Genomic DNA, 24,610 nt, shown 5'->3' with positions numbered 1-24,610 from the left:
CATGCAGGCATGATGGTAAACTAGGGAGAAGTTTCTAGCCTCTCCTCCACACAAGAGGCTGCTGTGTCGCAATGCTGAAAGAACCCAGCTCCCACAGATGATTGTACCATCTTCCTGTGCTTTAGCAGTAAATCTCACTGGTGCTGCCTGTGAGGCAACATGCACTGCTCAAATGGAGAAAGATTAATTTCCAAAGCCAGCAAGCTTCACACAGCTTCCCGCTGAAGACTTCTTGCTCCAAAGACACTGCTCTTTCCCTGTGCCCCAGATGAAGGCTTGCTTTGTTGGAGGCTGCAGACGTGCACCCCTCCTGGGGGGACGTTTAAGGTGCACAGCCACCGGCTATTGAAACCTCTACACTAGGTCATTGTTCAGAAACTGCTGCTCAGCGGCTCCCAGGGCACTGAGCTTTTGGCAGCGGCCAGGATTCAACAAGGGGGCAAAGAGTAACTTTGCTGAAGTTGAACAGTCTATTTAGATTAAAAACAAACAACCCCAAGCGCTTTTATAGATGAAGAAAAATTGCCCTGTCCCTGATGCATCAGTGACTAGTATTAATGAGTGCTTTTGTTTCCACCTATTAAAGCAGCACAGGGTATAATGTCTTTATTTTTACATAGTATAGCTGCCTGTTTCCAAAACCAACTGCTTGGTTTCTCCAGAACAGCAGAAGCTTTGACTGAATAACTGCAGTATTTATTTTTACCCAGGAAAGAAAAAAGGTATGAAATGGGATCCACAAAAGACATCAATAGATAGGATAAGAGGAACTAGCTATCACCTTGCCTATCAAAAGGTAAAAAAATATCAGTTTTACTCTGCTGTTCACCTGTGTGTGTGGCCTAAGAAAGTACACAAATCGAAGTGCACATCCTGGAATGTCTTCATACTTTCTTACTAAGGCAGTAAATCATATAAATGAGAAAAAAAAACCCTCAAACCCTAAACCCTACATTTTTGAGTTGAGAACTATCAGATGGGGCAGCCACAGCAGATAAGTAGGTATCAGATTTCCAAGAAGAGTCAGCATTCACACTGCATCTGAAGCACATGTAGCACACTACAAACAGAACAATACACCACACTCCCTGGACTTTACGCATCAAATTACATTTAACTTGAAATTCCTTAGAGGTGCGAGCACTGAAGAAAAGCTAACTGGGTATGCCCTTGTACCCATTTAAGTAACGGGGGTATGCAAGTTAAACAAGACTCCTTCAGCTAGACAGCCAACTCAGTATCTGCATTCACAAAAGCCTCCAGCCTTTGCACACATCATGTTCATGCGTGGAAGGGAGCCAGAGCACCTCAGGCACTGCAAGGGACCACCGACATGGAGCTAAGCTACCCAGAAGAGTCACAGCTCAGCTGCTAACCAGTTCAAGTGAACTCATGCTGTAGTTGTTGGTTTACACAGGTTTTAAGTTTGTTATGTCTCAGTATAACCTGCAGACTGGCCAATAGATGGTTATAAGACTTGAGGAGCATGCAAGAAAGCAAAGTTAGCCTGTGCCCAGGTCAGCAGAGAATGGGTGTTAGTTCAGCTGCCTTAGCAGTGAAAGTCATGCAAAAATATGCCTAGGAACAGGTTCTGCCTCTCTCAACATCCAAGCGCCAACAGGTCTGTATCAGAGCTGTAAAAGCAGGGTTACCCGTGGTACCGCTCTCCAGGCCGGCCCCATACGCTGTGACGAGTGCAGGGTTGCCCGCCTGCCCGGGCTCCCCGACACGCACTTTGAAAGGGCTGCCCACGACGTGGCTCCCGTTGAACTTCACATCAATCAAGTGGATGCCGTTCTCATGGGGGATGAACCGAACGGCGTACTTATCTGCAAGAGACCATATACCAGAGAGAACAATAAAACAGCAATTAAACCCAGTGCAGGGCTGGGTAGCAACCCAAGCAAGGCTTCCAAGCAACCCAAGTAATGCTTTGACATATTTTGGTCTCACCTTAAGACAACTCAGCAATACAAGCTGCTAAGCTCATACTTAAGTAGGAAAACACTGTATTTATCACAAGAGGTGTCATGGGTTTCATTTTCACCTTGTCTACCACGACCTGATCACAGCTGTCATCTAGTCTGCAGGGTGAGTTTTAGTGTTATTTGCCTCACATGTGCACTAAACATGACAGCTTAATCACAGCCCAACCTGTCAGCGGGCGAGGGAGCAGCAGAGACGAAAAGCAGCTGGTAAGAGAAAGCCAAATCTTAACAGCAACTTCTCTGACACCACAGACACCACACCTTTATTTAATAAAGTCATTTAGCAGTTTGCTGATATTTAGCATTTTTGATTGCATGTTAACCCAGGGGAGAGACTGATCTTTCCCAGCCAGACAGCTGCTGTCTGTCCATAGTACAGACCATAAATCATTCAGACTTCATGAGAAAAAGAAAAGCTCATTGCTGAAATAGGTGCTGAGCTTTCTGTAATGTTTGCGTATATTCAGCTTCCTTGACCTTTCGTATGAAGGACTGCGAGTTAAAAATAAACTATTAGTCAAAGATGGAAGCATAGCTTTGAAAAATAAACTTCTTCCCTGGCTAAATTCAACAACCACATCATATTTCGTCTATGATTAATACCACTCTACCTTCACTAGCAAGCCAAGACTTAAATATCTATATCTTACACGAGTTAGGCCTCAGCCATTTCAGGAGCTATCTAGGAAAAGCAAGGACATAACCCTGACCAAACAACTCTTGACAGCAAGAGGTCATTCTCCAAGCCAGGTGCTTGTCCCTTGGGTACACTGTTCACAAGACAAAGGGACTAAACACAGCAAGCGTGTTTTGGAGGTCACCCAGTTTGTTTCAACCAATGAAAAGCTGTGCTCACCTGGCTCCAGCTCGGACACATGGCACTCTTCTACAGCTCCGGAGGGGCTGTGGACTTTAGCATCGATCTTGCCCTTTGCCCCATTCAGCCTTATAGCAAAGGATGCTGGCTGATTAACTTTTAATCCAGACTCCTGAGAATGCAACAGTCAGATTATCAAATTTAAACTTCTCGTTTCAGACAGCACAAGATTTGTGGCAGGGAAATAACCTCTTTAGCACAGTTTTTCTTTTTTTCAGTTTCAACAAAAGGCATAAAGCTGTGATTTGAATTTACTCTCAGATCAGAAGCTCCCTCCCTCTTAGGGAGTGGCTGATTCAGCAGTCACCCATGTTGGCTAGGCTGATTTTTCCCATGGTAACAGACCAGTTTGGGAAGCCAGCAACTCTGCCAAATCAGGCAGAGGCAGGTTTATGACACTAGTCACCCGTTATCACTGAGGTCAGGCTGTGGTATTCAGGCACTTGATTTAAAGGATGCTTAAGCTATAGCTCCATTTTTCAGCCCGTTCATTCGTTCCAGATTCATTCAGGGGAAAAGCCTCTGATAATCCAGTTGTCTGAAAGAGTAATATGCATGTTTATATTTGCCACAAGAGGCTGCATTTAGAACGCCACCACAAGACTTCTTAACATAAGAAAGCAATTTAAATCATGAAACCAGATGTTGCTGTGTGTCAGGCCATCAGTAGAAGGCGAGGTAGCTCAGCATCCATGCTGCAACGGTCCTCAACCAGAGCAGCCCATGCAGCTATCCAGCAGTAATATTTTATACTTAACATACTTTACCTGATTTTGTTTTCAACTAAATCCTGAAGAGGGAAATAAATGCAACTGAGTAGAACTGAGGTACAATATATAAAGCAAGTCCCTGATGCGGGTTTAGCAGAGGCTGATGCTGCCCACTGTGCTCTGTTACTGAATACTCAGCTTTATCTGCCTCTCCAGGACTTAATTGAAGCGAGTATTCCTGTCAAAGAGTCTTTAAATGAAACACAAGAGAAACATCAATACCACAGTGACTAATCAACGCCCTTGTAACTCCTGGTTAGAAGAGATACTATCCGATCAGACTGCCGTGATTCATTTCCACGGCCAAAGTGGAGGAGTCCTGCAGCCCAGGCAAACTCCTGGGGACCACAGCTGGGATATATCCAAAAAAGCACCACAACTGAAGTACTAACTGCTTAGCCCACTTGATGAGAACTGAGGTACAGTATATTTAGACACAGATTCTCAGTCTCACATCCAAGTTTCTGGCTTTGAAGATTTAAGTCAGGCCTTTAATGTTACTTGTATTTTAATGCATGTAACCACACACATACCAAAATGATATGGTGAGGTTAAGGTGAGGTTAACAGATGAGCCCAGACCAACTACAAAGCTGTGATTCACTCTGAGATTCACTACTGTTCATGAATCATCTGAGCTGCGACTGTGGTTGCGTGACGTTGGCCAGCGCAAATCTGTGCTCTGAGCTCATGGTGGGGCCCCCTCCATCTGCCCACTCAAATGCTCCAGCAAAGCTGCAGCTACTTCCCAACCATGCAGCCCTGCACTGCTTCGCCTGTGGAAACCCTGCTCTTCAGTCAATGTGCCAACCAAGTAACTCAGTACCAGCATGATCACATTCATGTTTCAGTTCTCCCCAAGCTAATGCGGGTGGAAGACAAGTTTTACAGCCTCCAGTGCTCTTTCCAGAGCCTCTTATTCCTAATTCCCATAATACACTCTGTTGAGCCTTCTGCCTTCATATTTTGGCTAGCTAGAGCTGGGCCAACTCTACCAGCCCATTACCAAGGGCCAGCTGCCAAAAATCTCTCTCTGGCTGCAGGCTGTTTGAAAACAAGCACCAGCCAGGGCAAGGCTGTTACTAAGAAAGGAAAACCATTTTGGTCTTGGAGAACAAGGACGAAATCAGTCTGTGTGGTAAGTTTTGGAGATGTTTCCTTATGTCTCACCTGAAGGCTAGTGACAGTGAGCCTACGAGCATCATCAGAGGGGGCGATGACAGGAACCAGGTAGGGGCTTTCAGGAATGTGTTCATCATTGAACTTTATGGACACCTCATAGTTGCCTGCAGGGAGAAAAGAAACAGTGAGTGTCCTTAGTTTCTTTGAAAGTAGCATTCACTATTATTTCAGCATGACTTGGTCTTGGTATGTACCTGGCTCTTGAACTATGTATGATACACCACAAGATCCATCTTTATGGTCCTCAAAGGCAATTTCTGCTTTACTTGGGCCTTCTACAGCAATAGACAGTCCTCCAGCTCCAGCTTCCCGTGTCCATATACTGAACTCAGCTGTTGAAACACACGAGAGCACACATAAGAGTCAGTTTGCTGCTTCTGGGTTGCAGCTTCTTCCTAACAGACCAGGCAGCATCCCATACTTACGTGTATGAGGAATGGTACCTCACCCATCATCCTGGGTGATAACACTTAGCAGTTTCCCCAAGAGGCTCTTATTAGCCTTGAATTAGCCTATCTGCCCTGTGTAACACACCTCAAGTTCATCCTGTGAGAGCAGTCAATTTCCAAAACACGGATTTCCAGACTCTATCTGCATGATGCAGCAGTATTATTTCTCCCTGGCTTGGGGTGAACCTACAGCCTTACACCAAGCTCTGCTCAAGCTCTCAGAGGACAGGTCAACAGAAACCAAAGCACTGTGCGGCAGACCTGCGCACAGCGGGCACTGGAGCCTATGCGAGCAGAGGACTCACCTGGGACACCCGTCTCTCCACGCTCCAGCCCTGGGCCTCCAGCTCTCACTTTATGGGCTCCTCCCTCACCCAGCGGTCCCACCGTGAACTGGAAGGGGCTGCCTGGCACTGGCTGCCCTCTGTATTTGACATCCACAGTGTGGACTCCCATTTCTTGTGGCACAAAGCGGACGCAATAGGTGTTTTTGTCAGCTTCTACAATTTCGGCATCGAAGTTTCTCCCAGAGGGACTAGTTACCTGGGCTGTCATATCTCCACAATCAATTTCTGACAAAAACAGAATAAAAAAAAAAGCAAATTAGAAAGTGACAAATGGTTTTGGTATTTTGTTTTTGGAAGCAGGACCTGAGCTCACACACTACAAATGACAGAAGAGGCACATAGGTGCCAGATTGTATGCTCAGCTAGATGTGTGCTGCTGAGCAGCAAGCCTGGCCAGTTACAGCTTACCAGGTGCTATGGAGGCAGTTGAAGAGGCTGCATAAATACAGCCAGCTAAGACTGGCCTACATCATTTACCTTTGACAGACAGCAGTACAAACACTTATCAGCTGGCATGATGATCTTAAAACGCTGGAGACAGGGTGAGCTGTGCAGCCCATTCTCCAGCCTGCTGTACGCAGAATAGATTTAGGCCCCCCTGGTATTTATTTCTCCATATGCTGATCACATTTATGCTTATTTTTAACTATTCAGAGAGACCACACTACCACAGTTTCTCCCCTCAACTATCTTTATATGAGGATGTTTTAACAACACTGAAGTTCCTATTTCTACTGCTTCAGGTACACCCAAGCTATACAAGTGCAAGTTATGGTTATGAGGATGAGGACATTGCTTACCTGGAATTTTTAAGTTCAGGTCACATATGCTTCCTACTGTTGCAACAGAGGGAGCCCGTCTTGTTCGTGTGATGCTCTCCTTAACTCTTCCTTCACCACTTATCTTCACAGTAAATGGGCTGCCTGTAAGTACCAGAGAAAGTCATTCATCCTCTGCTCATTACACACTGCATCAAGGGGAGGAGTGAAAGCTTCCTCCGACTTGTAATGGATCATAGAGGAAGTTTTATTTCCAGCTAGCAGTCAGGTCCAAGTGAAATACACCCATGTAACCAGAACAGTTTTGGATGTTTGCTGCTTGTGGAGGGTACTCTTAGGACCTCCTTGAATCTTTGGGACTTACAGTCCGAGCCAGATCACAGAGCCCACCCACAGCTCCAGTGCACTGGCCAGCTAGGTAAGGCTTTTGTTTACTAACTAAAAAGCTGCCCGATTTCTGCTTACCTGGAATATGTTCATCTGCAAATTTAGTGGACACAATGTACACGCCAGGTACAGTTGGAAAATAGGACACTTTGCAAGTTCCATCCTCTAGGTCTTCAGTTTGGATATCTACCTTGCTGGGTCCTTCAACTGCCAGTGAGATCCCACCATAACCTACAATACAGCTAAGTTAGTCTCAGATTTCCACTGCTTTTATAAATTTGACATAAAATAGTCCAAACCCATAGCAGTAGCTAGCCAGTAGGTTTGCATCACAATGGGCACATGGGAGTTGCATGATGTCATAATGACATTTTTGTAGTCCTAAGCAGATATTCAAGGCATAGCATGCATTCAGCACCTAAAATGCTCTGACCATATCCCTTTTATTTCATTAACATCGTAAAGTTAGCTTCAAAGACTGTGGCCAAGGCTCCACACTAAACCAACAGGGAAATACCTTCCTAATCTCCTTGTTGCTGTACACAATGATACTAGAACAAGCACCATCAAATGAAAGAAAAGCTCCATCAGTGTCTCAATCACAGCGCCTGTTGGCTGTGACAGAAGACATCAGCCAAGACAACACAAAGCATTTTAGAAGTTAACAGCAATGTCTGTACTTAACAACTGACAATAATGCATGCTTAATACATTTTTTGCATGTGCTGCTTTGCAGCTTGCAACTTGGTGGTTGCATGCTGAGGGAGACAATGCTTTCATTTAGAGAGAATACATCTCTCATAGCACCTCACAGTGCCTTTGCAATGGAACTAACCTGCATCCCTTGTGTCTACAATAAAGTCACACATTTCAAAGGTTCGTCCTTCTACCAAGCCACGTCCAAAAACTCTTGCTCGTCTGGCATCTCCTATCTCAGACTGGACCACCATGATTGTTACAGGGCTGTTTGGTACATGGCTCCCATTTTTCTTGATGCTAACCAGATGCTCTCCAACTTCCCGTGGAATGAATGAGATGCCTACAAAGCAGAGAAATGTGACAAACTTACTCACTTTTTATGCATTTATACTTGATTCATATGCCTTAGTCACACCAAGAAGTGAAATACTGAAAGAGAACTCTCTTTACACGTGTTGACGTGTTGCTCTCAAATGGGCCACAAAGCCATTCACATATGCTGACAAAAAGCCCTTCAATCACAATCTGGCACATCACTCACAAACCAATACAAGAGGTCATTCTTCATACTCTTCTGTCTCTGGCCAACTGTACCAAACAACTTCAACAACTTAGTTTTACAATGCTCTTCTGGGAAAGAGCAGGGAAGTGAGTCATTTTACATAGCAAAGCAAACTGGAGTAGACGCTACTATACTACTTTCTCAGATCAAGACTGTCAGAACTTACCAATGTGGTTATTGGGTAGCCTTTTCAGTAGACAAGGCTCATCACGACCTGACGGGGCTTTAATGGTGGCTGTCAGGAGACTGAGATCAGTCTCACTGATGTCCAACAAAAAGTCAGCGGCAGAACCAAGCTTAACCTGGGACCGTCTTCTGCTATCATCTGAATAAGGAGAAACAAGTCAGAAATTTCACAAGATCAAGTGCAGAACAAGTCAGAGAACTTCATGTTCCAGCCACAAACCAGGTCCTCCACGCTATCAGAGGTTAATATTCACTATGAAGTGCTTCCAGAAGTCTAAATTTTATACCTGTGATCTTGGCCGTGAATGGACTGCCTGGGATGTGTTTGTCATTGTACTTGACCAGGATGCTGTAGTTCCCAGGTAGAGTAGGCAGGTACGTGACTGTGCATGTCCCGTCTTTGTTATCAATGCAGCTGATCTCTGCTTTTGAAGGTCCTTCAATAGCCAAGTCCAGCCCACCTAGGAAACAAGGAGAACAGCACTTCTGTAAATCTTTGTGCATACCAAGTCCAAAGACTTGGTCCAAAGAGGAAGATCCAGTGCTTGGTACTGAAAATGCAGCTTAGATGCATGTTTTCAAAAGAAAACAGTAACAGAATCTCAAATCAATCCACTAAGACCAAAGCTCTATTCAGTCTGCTAGATTTATCTAACAGTGATTCCACATTCACTCATCAACCACTACATCTAAGCTGCCATCAGTTTATTTTTAATTGAACAAATCATTTGCACCCTGCACCACAGGGTACATCTACTGCTTTCAAGGAGAGGTAGTAAAACAGTTTTTCCTGCAAGTTACAATCTGATACTTGCACAAGCCATCTGCATCACACCAGAGATTTACAGTTGGACAGATGAACACAAATTAACACTGATGCACATAACTTCCAAGAAGCTCCTAGTTTAGGGTAGGATGACTTTAAAGAACAGACTTACCCTCTCCTGCGTCCTCTGTGACAATGGTGAAAGTTGCTGGTTTATTTGCAACCCCATAAATGAGGCCAGGCCCATAAGCAGACACACTGCCGCTGTTTGGATAATTCACATAGAACTGCAGAGGGCTCTCTAAAGGAAAAAGAAAAAAAGGGGGGGGGGGGTGTGGACCAAACAAAAGAAGAAGGATGAGTGGCCTGGACTGCTAGAACAAAACAGACATTGAACTGCTCTAACCCAACAGTATCTTATTCTTATTCTTATCTGACATCCATGTTCTTCAATGCCATTCCCACTACTCAATATTTGAACAACCTTTATGTGACTGTAATGTACTTAAAAAAAATGAATAAGCCTCCCTTTTAATTTTCAAAAGATACTTCTCTACAATTTGTTCCACATTCAGTCATGACAAAGTAAGTGCTACTCAAATTACCAGAGATAAGCTTCAATGATGGTGTAAAGGGTCCTATTCATTACAGGTTTATTTTTAGCACGTTAAATCAGAACATGACTCAGAAGCAGCCTTTCAGTTCAGGCACAGATCCTGAATTTTGGTAGCTCAGAATTAGGAACTAGCACAGCACATTGTCAGACTCAATGAACCTGAACTAGCAAATTTGAAGGGTATCCAAAAACATATTTGTCAGCCTCAGATTAGCTAAGCTGATGCACAAGAACAAAAAGTACAGTCACCGACAGCCAACAGTGGTTTCAAAAAAAGGCACAGATAGCTCTTTAGGCCAAAGCTAGATTTTGCAGCTGAGACAGTAGCAAGTTTGATTCATGACAGCGTTCAAGAAGGAAACATTACAGCACATCATCCTGTCCAGGTGCAGGGTGATGGTCTTACTGAAGCAATACATCCAACAGCTTGGCACTGATGGAGGTGCTATACCCATACAAAGTGCTGAAGGTACCAAAGTAGCACCATGCATCATGCTATTGAGCTCCCTGCTTCAACCAAAGTTATCCTGTGTTTCTGTACACCAACAGAACCAGCAGCCCAGTTCAGGCAGCGCTGAAGGTATTTGTCTCATGTCTACACATCCTTCTATAGATCTGCCCCTTCTCACCCCAGTCCCATGCAGTGGCATGCCTGGAGAACCATGGGGCAGCCCCAGTCTCCAGGCACGGCAGAGCTTTGGCTTGGGAGCTGGTGAAGTAAGGACAAAAGAAGGGAAAAGAAAGGGAATGAAAGGCAGTGGTTTCTGCTTGTTAAGAAGCAGCCAGGAAGAAAGGAAGATTACAGCATAGTGTGCATGTGTGTTTTATTTTATTGCAATGAGATGGAAAGAGTAACTATAGTGTTTTAGCCACTTAGTCCTCCCCCCGGGTTGGAGATTTTATGCCAATGCAGTTTTAAGTATAAACACACACTGTACCCACTAGTTTTGTTGAGCACCATGGCAGTAAATTTCAACCTGAGAAAAATGGTGGTTAGAAAATTGTATGTTTCTTCTTCATAATAAAAATGCCACAAAAGCTGGTTTCCAAAACCAAACTCCATTTTAAGCCTGGCTGGTACTATTAAACCACAATGGAAGCTCATATGTGCCAGCGCTTACTCCTTTGCTTTAGTTGCTCTCTGGACTGCTCGCAGATGAACTGCTGCTGAATAATAAGACATCTCAGGCAGTTCTTACTGCAGTGTATACAACCAAGCTATAGAAACCTCACCAGGGAGCAGATGCATTCCCAAGACACTGCACTCGGATTTGCATCACCTGCTTTGTCAGACTCACCTGGGATGTGCTTTCCCATATATTTTATGTGCATTTCATGCAGGCCGACCTCAGTAGGAGCATATCTCACTGTTACTGTGCCATCTTTGTTATCCACAATATCTGGCGTATCTGTCTTTCCAGAGGGCATGTGTACTTCACCTACAAAAAGCCACCATGGGAGTTACAGAAGGAGAAGCTGCCTGCTTCCCCTCTCCCACCCACAAAGAATTGTCTAGCCATTTAAAACAGGCATCTTAAATTGTTAAATTCCTTACCCACAGGCGCAAATAGGAGACTGATGGGAACACTAACCAGACATGTTTTCTACTTAAGCTACATGAATGCAACACAGTGGTAGACATCTGGCAAACAGTCCTGTGACCTTACAAACTCTACAGGCAGAGCTGTTTGCTTCAGCCACTGGAAATTCCACAGCCAGTCCCAGGGAAGCACTGATCTACCTCATCACAAGACGCTCCCTCTCCTGCAGCTCTTTTATAATGGAAAGATCAACTGTCCCTTCAGCAGGGACATGCCAGGGCTTGGGGTGGGATTGCTGAGCTAGAGGGCAGGAGGGGACAAAGCCCATGTGTGCAGGAGATTAGTACAACTTGGGCATTACTGGGGTGATGCTCTCAGCTGCCAGACCTGCAGAAGAGGGGTCACCTGTTTTGGAGAAGGTATATGACAGGAATGCAGGATTAGACTGTTTTGCAGCATCTGCACAAAATAAATCATGGAGCTTATCAAGGATGCAGGTAGCTGCTTCAGAGGGGAAAAAGCAGCAATATGTCCTACAGTGCAGTAGCTCATAGCCTAGCACTGAGGACCACGGCAGCACCAAGAATCCCCTCATTTAACTCAAACCATCAGCAGGGTGTATCCTACTCACCCTCAGTGGGTGCCACTTGATGTGAAATTAAACAACAACGTTGCTGGCAGGATACAATCATTCCCCACATGCAGTCTAGACCACCCAGACTGTTAGCTGCAAATGGATAAACATGCTAATAAAAAGCAAAGCTTCCCCAAGAGGCTACGTGTACTCCAGGTACCTGTTATTTCTCCTTTCCTTACGGCAAAAGGGATAACCATATCAAAGGGCCTGAATCCCATGCCGTTCATGTCTCCAACTGGGACATAAGCTTCTTCTGTGACCTAAAGGAAGCAAAAGGATGGGTCATTTCAGAAAGGAGGGTAGACCCAGACGAGCACTGAGCAACTCCACCGTGAGCACAAGCAGAAGAGAGCGTGCGGTGATTATCGCAGCAGCAACAGGACTGGGCTCAACCAGAGCAGTGTCTGGCCAAGCTCTCCTTCACAACACCACCACACTGCAGAGCAGAGCGAATCAAACACGGCGTGAATGGAAGACATGCTGGAAAAAAGTGAGAGATAAAATGGAACACAAAGGGATGGAACACAATGTAGCACACACAAGGCCCAAAGTGGCTCCATCTGAAAGGATTTAGTTGCTTAAGGCCTGGAAGAGAAAGTGATTTTTGAATGGGGCAGAGTGATTGCAACACAAAATGGACAAAAGAAACAAGTTTCACAATGCGACTCTGGACTCAAGACACTGCTATTTTACTGGGAAAACAAAGCGATGCACTTGGGTTGCTTTTGCCAACAGTAGACATTGCAGAAGTAGAAGCTGCTGTACGTGTAATGATCCTCTTCGTGTTTAACTGAGAGTTTATTTGAAGACTCCCTCCAAGCAGCAAAGAAAAAACAAGGTCTGGATCCCAAGAACAATTCATCAAACAGAAAGAATGAATACAATGACCAGAGCGATTCAAGCAGTCCCAAGAAGCGGGCTGTCATCTGGAATGGAACACAGATGGGGAAAAATAGCTGAAAAATGTAAAAATTGTGTACCCAAGGGCGGAATCCGTGGGGGGAGGCGCCCACTGGCTCCTGCGACCGCACGGCAGCATCATCTGCATCTACAGCCTGGGCAGGGGTAAAGGCAGGTTAGCTGTTATTCTGGCATGGAGGCAGTCCTGCCTTTCACAGTACAGAACATGCAGCTCCTTCCAAGCTGCTCAACACCTTCCTCCCACCACGCAGCCCTCCCAGTCCTCTCACTGTCGCTAGGATCCTGGATCCAGCCAGGGAACTGGGAAACTGCCCGTATCCACAAGCATTGGGCACTGGGGGAAGACACCAGCCGGTACGTGCCGTTGTTGGGAGCTTGAGAGGGAAGCTGGAAGCAGTGCCTGAACACTGGTGGAACTGAATTTCAGACTTGCTTTTCTAAGGGACTGGTGAAGGGAGGGAAGTGAAAGGTTTAAACCTAAGATGCAAGTCCCCAAGCACCGCACCGCACCGCACAGTGTGTGAGCCGGGAGGTTGGGGGGCCTGCTGCCGTGGGAAGGCTGCTCCCAGCTTGTGCTCTTGGGTGACTGACACAGCCCACATCCAGTCATAGCTGCAAAGCTATTCCTCTGATTCACTGCTGGGATAGTGTTGTCAAGGCATCAAATGTGTTTTCCCATGGCGCAGCATATCTTCCCACCAGGCATGCCAAGAGGCTGACTTGTAAGTTCCCCATCTCCCCCACTTCACCCAACAAGAGGGTCTGGGGCTGCACGCAGCTCCACCGGGCTCACTCCTTGCCTATTCACACCGCTGCCAACCACCCTCACAAAATGATCCACTGGAAATGTATGCATGGAAAGACTCCACTAGGAAAACCAACACAAAACACAAATACTGCTGCGTCGCTGTTCTGCGTCCCCAGCTGATACCCAAGTCAAACACGTACTGTATCAATCAGCTAGGAAGTGGGAGTTTTGGCTGGCTGGGAGCAGGCTCCCTGACCTCGAGAGGCATCTCCTGTGGTGAGCTTTGAGCAGTGACCACAGGAGTTATTTTTCTTATGGAAACCTTCAGAGACACCAGTAACAATCCTCCAGAGTGGCAGGTAAGAAGTGTTGGTGTGCCTGGGCCCAAGGACTTGCCCGTGGGCTCTGGCCAGACCCAGCACAAGTACAGCCATGTGGCTTCATGGGCCGAGATGGGCTGGAAGCCACGTCAGCTGAGATTACAAGTCCAAGACTTGTTTTCCCAACACAGAGAGCTGCTCTTCACACGAAGGGCTTCTGTGAGCCCCCAGAGGCACCTAGTCTGCTCCTCAGGAAGGCTGGGGTTTTGTTTGCTTTTTAAACCTAAACATGCTGAAGTACTGCACACTGGAAGGAACATAATTAGAAGGAGGGTGATTTGGCTATAACAGTTTAACTAGCACTTGCAAATCATTTTTAAGTCTAAGCTAACAGCCTGCTTCCTGGGATCTGTCAGCAGACCATTCCTTATTTTTGGGTCAACATTATAAAGAGTAAGACACAGACAAGTCAGAGCACTGTATCTGACAACAGCTGAAGTAATTAGTTGTAGAAGCTGATTACAACCACCCTTACATCATTTAGAACAGGAACTACATGGTCAGGAAATGAAAAATTCATTTGTTCAAAGAAGCCAAGTATTCATTCTCTGATGGCTTTTATCCCTCTTAACTCTATTGCCTGCTCAAAATAAGCTCTGCACGTAACAAGGATTCATTAGCTCCTGCTAGTCTAATGAACGCCTAAACAAACATTTACACACAGAGTTAACCTATCACTAAATAAAACGTGGAAGCAGGAATCCGAGTGGGAGGTATTTTCGGAGCAGAGCTGGCTTACCATGACGGTGAATGGACTGTTGGGAATGTCCACCCCACCAAAGCGGACATAAATCACATAGGTTCCTGGTTTGGCAGCGGTGTAGAAGATATCGTAAGTCCCATCCTCATTTTCAACAACATCTGCTTCAGCTTCTGTCCCATCTGGTGTCAGGACGGTGCACGTCACTTTTCCCTTCCCTGCTGATTTGGCGTCTACCACAAAACCAACCTCTTCACCAGTCTTCACCGTGGGTGCAATTCCAGGACCTACAAGGCAATTTTAGTTACAGAAAGTGCTCAGGGGACAGTTTTCCCAGACAGGCCGCCCGCAGGCACCTGGGAAGCACAGCACCAAAACACCATATAACAAGAGAGGTTCAGAGTGTTGGTCAGCACAGGGGTATGCAAGAGCTGGCCACCAGCTTTCCTTCTCCTCTGCAATCAGAAAGGCTGCATGAGAACAGAGGGGAAAAAAGCTAAGTTTGAAGAAAGCAATGCCTTAACCCATGTTCTTATCATCACACTCCTTTATGCAGAGCCAAAGGCACTATCTTCTGCCCTGGCCAGCAACTCGGCTGTTGCTGCTTTAACATAAACCTCCCTCTGTAAGCAGCTATAAAAGGGCACAGTAGCAGCCACGGCCATGTTTCCTCCTACATTACCCACAAATGATTTTCCACTGTTCTGCCACACACCCAAAAAAAATAGAATATCATGAAACAAAGCTCAAATTGTAGCAATCAGATCCAGCCCGAGGAAAGCTGTGTTTAAATGAGAACTATTAAGTCTTATTTGCAGTACATACTTAATACTCCTGCTTTTGATCAGCACTTGTTACCAGGTAAATGGCTTGTTTTCAAGTGGCAATTAACCTGCCGGTTTAATGCCTTGAAAGTATTCCAGCATCTACTCCTACAGTGATTGTATTTCAGCTTTACAGCAGAGAGTCGGAGGCACTTTTTGGAAAGAGGAAATTTAAGATGGCATCTGAGAATAACCTCCATCACAGTCATTTTGAATTGTTAACAACTTGAGTTACTTGGAAGAGTATCACATTCAGCCATTAAGGCCTCATTTAAACAAATTTTGAAGCAAAGGGGATACCTGCTCTGCGTTTTCCATCATGCCAGGAACACATTTCTGTTTAAGCAGGCTTGAAAGCAGCCAGCTGCTGGACAGGCACCAGGTATGCTCTAACTGAAAGATGCAGGTCAGCACATTGCGTGGGCACTTTCAAAGGTTTACCACCAGAGATCAAGTTTCCCTGTTCAATTTGGTCTCACCTTATTTATTTTTATTTCAAAATCAGGGGATTTAACATTCAGTGCCATTCTTGTAACTAGTTCCTGTCATTTCTGCTCCCTGGAGCAGCCTCTGGCTGGCTGGGAGGTGGTAATGTGCAATGGTGGCGAGCCCAAGCTGTATTTACATCCTCCGAATTAATTCTGGTTTTGCTGGGAACGAAAAGCTTCTTGCAACACTCACAGTGCAAGAAGCATGATGTAGTGAATGTGGGCAGATGTGTTCTTTTTAAATCAACCTCACTGAATTTCTCAGCAGGATTTATCTACACCAAAATAAGCATCAGACTTCAGTTGCATCTGGTTGTTTATAACCACCCAGGCAGTTTGAAAGATTTTGCTAGAGACTGCGAGAGATTCCTGCTCACCCACAGGGTGGACACTTCTTTATCATTAGGAAAACCCTCTTATAATTACACAACTCTCTAGCATCTTCTACCTCCATTACACCAACTGTACCACGCTCAGAAGGCAGCTTTATCAAGTACAAACATTAGTAGCAGAAAGGAGCCAACACTTACCTGTGGCCAAACACTTGCTGGCATCCCCAGCTGGAGATGCCCGGATCCGATAGGGAGAGGATGGAATATCATCTCCACCATACTTCACACCAATCGTATAGCGACCCGTTTTATCAGGGACATAGGTGACTGTGTAAGTGCCATCCTTGTTGTCATGAATGTCCACTCTCTTGGGTTTGCCCTCTTGGTCCTGAGGAATGCAAACAGAAGATTTAGCCACTATGAAGTTAGTTATGAATTCTTCTAGCAGCACAGAAAATCTGTTCACAACCGTGTTTACATAGTCTGAAACAAATACAGAACTGCAGCTTTTTGAGGGTTAAATACATTTCATTCAAGGACTAGTATGAGGAATAGACTATTAAGAGCAAAAAGGTATCAGACCACTATAAAACAATCAGTCCTATCATTAACTACCCTTTGTTTGATACAAGAACATTTATAAGATGCAGCAAGCAATTTTAATGAACTCTATATTAATTGTAAGAAGTTTTAGGCTTCGCTGTCGTATCGCTGCTGGAAACGAGAAACATTTCTCAGCTCCCTGAGGCACAGATCAAGAGCCAGACTGAATACAGAATTAAAGAGATGCATAAGCAATACAGATCTGAGCTTCAGCATCAAGCTTTCATATCTACAACCAAGATCATCCCTGTGCATGTTTCCAAAAGAGATACTTCAAGCCTCAGCTTTCAGCACAACTCATCAGCTGCAAATCATGAAGCATTTTGAAAGTCTTCCAGGTCTGCATACAGGGAACCGCATGTTGACCCCACTCTGTATTTTATCCCTTAACACTACCTCGGGTATAGTGTAGGCTGCACAGGATTTGATATTTTAGGTACAGCATGAAAGAGACTACTTCTTTCAGCAAGGCTTGTGAAACATTTGACATTCAATAGCTCAGAACAAGCAACAAACAAATGCTGTGAGGGGGGTCACCTATGCACTCCCACCATGCAGGAATTGTGGAACTTGCTCTTCGAAGCCACAGCCAGACTAAGAGCTCTGATAACCGTTTTGGATATTTTAAGAGCCCACTTGCATGCCAGAATAAAGGCAACTGCTTCGCTGCCCCCGAGCAGGCAGCAGGAGAGCACAGGAACAAGAATGCAGAAGCGCAAGTACAACCAGCCATGCCATGACCTAGGCATGCCAGAGCTAAGAAATGTGCTTTATGGCCCACTAACCCGGGACCTTTCTGCTGAGGCCACAGAGCCCAGGCACCAGATATTTCAGGGAGAACAATAACAAGGTCAAATAAAAACATTCCTGTAGTATCTCCTTAAGCAACTTACGACTTTTGGCAACCTTGAGGGAGAATTGTTAATTTATCATCACGTAATGCTGTGGGGATGTTATCTCATGGCCTTGCTGAGGAGCCAGCCTTGCTAGAAGGCTGTCTCCATTTCAAATTCCAGCATTTTCATAATCTTACAACAAACTATTTCTCTCATTTTGGGTATCTGCAGAGTGTAAGGTTAACCAGGAGCCAAATATAGCATGGGTGTTAACTTTAAGACAGAAATCTCATAAAAGCAGCCTCAGGAGCTTCGCAGAGTGCAAGACTTTCCTGTACCAGAGCTCAAGGTCCATCCAGCAGCCCAGTCTCCAGGACACTGGGTATGTCAGGGTACAGCTGTGGACCCTTCTGATAGGAGCCACTCGTGCCCACCTAGAACAAGATGTTTCCACTCCTGTTTGGTTTTGTAGCTACTTACAGTGATCTGTACAGCCAGAAGTCCCTGCCCGGCATCCTTAGCATCCACAGCGAACTCCACAGGCAGGCTGGCTGGTATGCCATAGGAACTGAGACCTGGTCCACTCGCCGTCACTTTACTGGCATCATACGTAGGGAGCACCTTCACCTTGAAGGGACTTAAAGGGAAACCTGTTATTGCCCCCTCCTCCTAAGTCAGTTGCTGCAGTACACACTGAGGAGTTGATACACCTCCCTACAGTATCTCTACTATAGGTGCAGAAGCTCGAAGCACTGCTGAACCCTGAAGTTGTGCAAAGAGCTGCACTGGTTAGTAGAAAGGACCACAGCTAGCCCTTAAACGGTGCTCCTGTGCTGGGAGAGCACAATCAGGTCACTGAATTTTCAGTTCATCTAAGTTTATCTTCATCACCTTACCTGCGAGGAATCTCTTCATCAGCATATTTGACAGAGATCATATAGGGTCCCTCTTGCGTAGGGGTGTACACCACCGTGTGGGTGCCATCTCCATTGTCTACTACATTAACAGGCCCCACAACTCCTAAAAAAGCAACAGAGAATCTTCTCAGCTGTGCTATTAAAACTCAGTTCCTCACCAGCCATTTGGTGCACAAAGCTCCAAGATGCACTGCTCATTTACAGTTTGCAACAAGCTAAATTTCCTTTATTTTGTATTTGAATGAAGGCAACAGGCATGGATCAGTTGCTCTTATTTTGTATTCAAAAGTCATTAACTTGAGATAGACTTGTTATCTACCACTCTCTGGGCTCCCATCTTCTAACTGTAAACAAAAGCTAGCATGAAAATACTGGAGGAAACTCTGCTTTCTGTCCAGGTCATAAACAATCGCTCAGAACACACTGAACATCTTTTGAGAAAGAAAATGATTAATGGTTATAATTGCCTGAACTGTCGTTTACAAGATTATACACTGTTACTGGGATTCATTGCACAGAATTGAGCCCTAAAGCCAGTTAGTGTGTAGCATTCACCAACTGGGTCTTTCACAACCAGGTATTTGGAAAGGCAGGCTTGCTGCCTAGGCAGGAGAGCCCTGCAAGCTGCCAAAGTCTTAAGAAAGAAGGATCAATTATTTCAATTTATGTTAAGCTAAATCTATAGCAGATTACATGTCATACTGGTTCAGATCAACACACAAAGCAGCCTACAATTACAAGTTGGCTTTAAAACACAGGAAGGATTAGCAGTAAAGCAAGCACAAAAGAAATGTATAGTTGCCATGCAAAGCCTAAAAGCAACACTGTTGGTTCCCACTCCCTCCTCCAGATGATTCTTGCTGTTGCCAATTGGATTTCCAAGAGCCAAAATTGCTAGTAGTTAGGGAGAGTTCAAACCTGGCTCGGTGTCACCCTTTGGATCACCTTTAAAGAAATCCGAAATCGCTTTCAATGGGGAGCACCACCCCTGGGAATCCATCTCATCCGCTACAATTAAAGAAGGGTTACCTGAGGGGCACCCGCAGCAACGAGACCTGATTCATCAAGTGGGGAAGCAGCTCTCACCTCCTAGCAAGGCAAGACTTGCAGCCAAAACGTACTCGCTGCCAACCACTTCAGCTTAACATCCTGTGCCACTGAGGCACAGCTTCCTAGGTTAATGCAAACATCATTAACACTACTGCTTGAGAGCCTTGTCGCTCTCTGAGCACCACTGAGGGGTTCCACCATGTTTCAGAGACTCCTGCAACCCAGTCATAAGAGTTTCCCAAGTCACCATTCATGTATAGGACTTTCGATTTACTTTTTGATGTCTAAACCTAAGCCAAAATTGTTCACCAGTGGTGGTTACTCACGTCACTTCTCCCAGCTATGTGGATTAGGAAACAGCCATCAAAAATACTGCCAAAAGCAGCATTACCTAGGACACAGTTCTCCTTTTACAGCATGACATGTGGGTCAGCTGTCAAGGTACACATGCCAGATGAACAGGAACAGATGGAAATGCTCATTCAAGTGGTATCACCATCTTTGCAAGCAGGGCCAGGACCATGTTACCCACCCAAACACAGAGATGGGGCACAGCTGTATGGAATACTCCGGTTCTTACCTCTGGGCCCTGCCACCACAACCTCAAGGGGTGCTACTCCTGCCTTGCTGGTGTCTACAGTGAAGGACTGTGGGATTTTGGCTCGAACAGCTGTTCCCAGACCTGGTCCTGCTATCTTCACCTTGCTGGGATCCACAACATCCTTCACAGGAACCTTAAAAGGACTGCCTGGAAGTTAATGCAGCAAGTGTTAAATACCACAGAGTTAACAGTTACAGGAAACCAAAGGTCTTTTTCCCTACTTTTCTCTGGGCTTCCTTACTATCCCTCAACCTCAGGCAGGAATGACAACCCCATAACCTCCATGCCACTTCTCTGCTCCTGCAAAAGCCAGAAGTGTAATGATGGTGCTTCTACATTTTCACTGTCTGCTCAACAGTTCAGTTTAGGAAACAGTATGCTTTCTGCAGTGACCAAATCTTGCAGTGTTTATATAAACCCCATGACAAGCTCACCCATTAGACCATCTTACTGCAGAGCAGAGTCTTGAAGATACCCACATACCAAAGGGCTATTTTTTTGACGTAATGTTATGCACCATTTGTGCATAATACCAGTTATTTGCCAAGGGCCAGCCTCCCTTTCCCTGTCCCACCACCTGTACTCGTTCTTTTGTTCCCCCTGCAAGTGCTACAGTCTCGACAAGACTCTTCCACATTCCCACTGAGGCTATTTCAGAAACAATAAGAGACTGCAGCCCTTCCTCAAAACTACCACACCACAGCACAAAGAGCTCCACACTTTCCCCCAGGTTTGAGGAACAAGTGCTACCTCTGTTTCTGCTGGAATTCCCAGGAAAAGCAGAAAGTCAAACCTCAACATCCTCCAACACAAGTGAGATGCAGCCAAGGCACTGAGTCCTTAGCTCAACGCTTTCCCTCTTCTGAAAATCACTGATCAAGAGCTCTTACCAGGAATGTGCTCTCCCCCATACGTGATGTTAACATCGTAGTCTCCTGGAACATACGGAACATACTCGGCACTGCAGCTCCCATCCTTGTTATCTTTACAGCTAATTTTAGATTCTGAAGGTCCTTCAACAGTTATTCCAAGGCCACCAATTCCTGCCCCTCTGCAAGACAGAAATGCACACTGTTAGTATTACCTGCTTCTAACAGCAGCTTCATAGCCTTTGCATGCTCTGGTTGCATTTTTACTCTTATTGGAAAGGCAACAACCTGACTTCTGATGTCCCGCCTTGAGTGTGCTCTGGACTGCAAAGCCATTCAGCACAACTTCACTCCCATTTTTTCTAGCATTTCATCCTCAACCACTATCAAACCCTAATCTCTGCAGAGTGCTCAGTACATGATGAGGTATTGCACACAGTAATGAGGACACAGCTTGGTTTTTGCATAAATATTTGTACTGGGTTTAGCATCCTGCATCACTCCTTCCCTCAGATATTCCTTAAGGATCAAACAGGCCCAGTTACCTGGTGACAACCAAAAAGGCATTTGGCTGATTCGTGAAAGCTTCTTTGAGTCCAGGTCCTTGTGCCTTCACACGTGATGGATGGCAGCCCTCTGTCACGTTCACTCTGAAGGGACTGTTTGGCACAGGTACACCATCATACGTTACAGTGACTGTGTGTGGTCCTGTTAAGAGGAGGAAAACACATCCTGAATTCCCTAAATATTCTCATCACTTAACATGACTTCTACAAGATGCTACTGACCTAAATGTCAGTATATGGGTACGAACTTCCTCCTGCATTTCACAATACTTCACTAGTGCTTCATAACTGAGATGCCATCTACGCACTGCTCTTCTGAAGCCAAGTTACTGTAAAAGTCAGTTCTTCAAGTCAAAAAAGAGCTACTTTCTGTAGAACTAGCTCCTTCATTGGCAAAAATCTCACCAAGACGCCAACAAGTTACTGGCAGACCTCAGCAGTTTGCCAAATGAAAGTGTCAGAATTGCTGCTTGCTCTTGGTTTTCCCCTCTCAAAAAACCAAACCAAAACCCCAGAGGTTACCCTTTTCAAACGGCGTGTACTCTACTGAATATGTGCCATCGGCATTGTCTTGGATGAGACAGTCCGCGGGGGAGCCGGATGGGCTCGTGATCTGTGTCCTGATGTGGTCACCACCAGCCTTGGTTAGAGGTCGAGCATCCACAGTGAACTCAGTTGTGGCTTCTCGGAAGACATCTGCAGGATACATTTTGAAGAGTCACTTCAAGAACTGCATGTATTTCCAACAACAAAACATTTTGTGAACCAGCATGATAAACAACTTGTTTGGGAACATAATGAAACATCCCCGTTTGAGGGTCACCATGGGAACATGCAAGGCTATTACAGCTTTTATTGCTCAGAATACTCTGTGCAAAGTAAAGGACCACAAGTGCTACAGACTCTGATATCAACAGTTATTCTCACCTTTCCCTTCCACTCCTGGACCAAACACTTTAACTCTGCTTGTATCCACAGCTGGCTCCACCTTGACCCGGGCTGGGAATTTAGGCACTTGCTCTCCTCCATATCTCATCTTGATCGTGTACATGCCAGCTGAGAGTGGCACGTACGTTACAACATAGGTCCCGTCTTTGTTGTCATCGATCTGGACCTCGGCTTTGGAACCAGTATCCGACACCATGTCCACCCGCAGGTCCCCGGGACCTGCTTCTGTGCAGTCGACGTTCAGCAGCCCTGCCTCACCTACTTTACCACGTTCCAGGCCCGGGCCCGTGGCAACAACTTTAGAGACATCAAACGGCATTTCTATGTCTGCCTTAAATGGTGAACCAGGAATGTGAACTTCTTCAAAGAGGATGTTTACAAAATACTCTCCAGGCTTCGTGGGCAGGTACGAGACAGAGCAGGTTCCATCGCCGTTGTCCGAGCATTCAATTTTAGCTTCACATGGGCCTTCTACTGTCAAACCCAAACCTCCAGTTCCTGCCCCTTTGGTATCTATAGTGAACTGGGCTGGTTTTCCAACAAGGCCCCCTCGAAGACCTGGACCATGAGCTTTTACCTAGAAGAGAACATGCAGTTGAGCTAAACTTGTTTTTTCATGTTATTGCCAGCACACACTGCCTAGTTAGACTTGTGTATGTGGGACTCGATTAACAAGCTCTTATAAACACTCTTATAAAACTCTTTTGCCACTCCTCCCAGTTCTACTATAAAGTTAATATCTCTCCTCCAAAGAGGTTTCTAGGCAAGGATATTCATACTCTCACCATAGCTGTTTTTATATAGCCATGGGATATAAAAGGTAGAAGCCTTCAAATATTTGATGGCTGTACACATATTTTTCTTGATATTTATTTCCTTAGAAAGAAGCATCTCAATTCATACAGTCAAGCTGCTCACGAGGCAAACTTCTATTAAATTAGGAGCAATACTTGTATTTGCCACACTATGCAGGATGCTTGCAGTATTCTTAATTAGTTCAATGTTTTTTCAAATACAGTGTTACAGGAATGACTTCCATGAGTTGTGGAACCTGCAAAAGGAATGACTCAGTGCTCTAAGTAAGGACATCCCTGGGTGTGGTTTGGCCAAAACCAAGCCAAGTCTCATGCAATAGCCCACAGTCAGTTTTCAGGTACCAGTTGCTGTTACAGTCCTAAACCATTCACTTACCTTGGAGGGGTCTGGAGGTAGTGTGGCCTCCACAGTATAGGGGCTTCCTGGGATTGGGTTGCCATCATAACTCACATCCACCACATACAGTCCTTCTTCCCTTGGGATGTATTTTGCTGTGCTGCACTCCTTACCCAGAACTGGTTCCACCAGACATGGCACAGCCTTCCTCATAGGACTGGAAATATTAACATCCAGCCTACCTTGCCCACCAGCTCCTTTGGTGTCAATTACAAATTCCTGATCTTTCCCTACTTCCACTCCTGAAAAAGACAAAATGCATATTACTACGTTAAGTACTCAACATCAGACAGCGCCTCAAGAAATCTCTCCTGCACATACCATTGAGGGAGCAACCACTGGCAGAGCCCTGCTCAGTCTGCATCCCTCTGCATGCAAAAAACCTCCAAAACTGAGAGGAAAAAAACCAACCAAACAAACAAAAAAAACCCAGCAAGTGCTTTGGTTAATTGGAGCTACAAAGCTACAGTGCTAAACAAGCCTATAAGACATGGCCTGACAGTATCAGAGGCTCATTTCAGGAACACAACAATGTTTCACAGCCCTAAGTTCTTCCACCTTTAGAAAACAAAGGGACCGTATGAATGAAATTCTGTGCTGTAGCAGTTACCTATATTTGAACAAACAGCCATCTAGCCCCAAGGAAACCAGGTTTCAGCAATAAGTGCTCAGCCTAGTGAAGCCTAGCTCTGTTCACAAGAGACTAAACCCCAACACATGCTTTATCCACACTGCTCTGTAACCTTTGCCCCCTCCCCCTAAAAAAACCAAACAAACCCCAAACAAACAAACCCCAACCAACCCCACAAAAAACTTAATTGAAATTCAGT

At 45.3% G+C, this 24,610-nt stretch overlaps 1 protein-coding gene across 4 annotated transcripts in view; it reads right to left on the bottom strand.

Moving 5' to 3' along the window:
* Window positions 1-24,610, bottom strand: part of FLNB (filamin B) — a 71,569-nt gene that overhangs the window by 4,544 nt on the left and 42,415 nt on the right. For 2 of the 4 annotated variants that reach the window (XM_030501063.1, XM_030501065.1), the window contains exons 20-43: window positions 23,760-24,022; window positions 22,548-23,145; window positions 22,143-22,316; window positions 21,600-21,762; window positions 21,076-21,236; window positions 20,165-20,332; window positions 18,514-18,637; window positions 18,098-18,254; window positions 16,377-16,566; window positions 14,574-14,821; window positions 12,766-12,840; window positions 11,943-12,045; window positions 10,906-11,046; window positions 9,164-9,292; window positions 8,513-8,686; window positions 8,206-8,364; window positions 7,614-7,817; window positions 6,857-7,009; window positions 6,413-6,535; window positions 5,571-5,837; window positions 5,011-5,148; window positions 4,805-4,920; window positions 2,845-2,977; window positions 1,653-1,829 (exon numbers count right to left, since the gene is read on the bottom strand). In XM_030501063.1, the coding sequence (XP_030356923.1) occupies window positions 1,653-1,829; window positions 2,845-2,977; window positions 4,805-4,920; window positions 5,011-5,148; window positions 5,571-5,837; window positions 6,413-6,535; window positions 6,857-7,009; window positions 7,614-7,817; window positions 8,206-8,364; window positions 8,513-8,686; window positions 9,164-9,292; window positions 10,906-11,046; window positions 11,943-12,045; window positions 12,766-12,840; window positions 14,574-14,821; window positions 16,377-16,566; window positions 18,098-18,254; window positions 18,514-18,637; window positions 20,165-20,332; window positions 21,076-21,236; window positions 21,600-21,762; window positions 22,143-22,316; window positions 22,548-23,145; window positions 23,760-24,022 (4,338 nt within the window). Of the gene's footprint in view, window positions 1-1,652; window positions 1,830-2,844; window positions 2,978-4,804; window positions 4,921-5,010; window positions 5,149-5,570; window positions 5,838-6,412; window positions 6,536-6,856; window positions 7,010-7,613; window positions 7,818-8,205; window positions 8,365-8,512; window positions 8,687-9,163; window positions 9,293-10,905; window positions 11,047-11,942; window positions 12,046-12,765; window positions 12,841-14,573; window positions 14,822-16,376; window positions 16,567-18,097; window positions 18,255-18,513; window positions 18,638-19,452; window positions 19,543-20,164; window positions 20,333-21,075; window positions 21,237-21,599; window positions 21,763-22,142; window positions 22,317-22,547; window positions 23,146-23,759; window positions 24,023-24,610 lie in introns of all 4 variants that reach the window. The other 2 variants (XM_030501066.1, XM_030501064.1) reach the window with 2 other exon arrangements.

Source organism: Strigops habroptila, chromosome 11, assembly GCF_004027225.2.
Source record: "Strigops habroptila isolate Jane chromosome 11, bStrHab1.2.pri, whole genome shotgun sequence".
Lineage (NCBI taxonomy): Eukaryota > Metazoa > Chordata > Aves > Psittaciformes > Psittacidae > Strigops > Strigops habroptila.
Note: the sequence above shows the minus strand (reverse complement) of the source record. Positions and strands in the feature narration are given on the sequence as shown.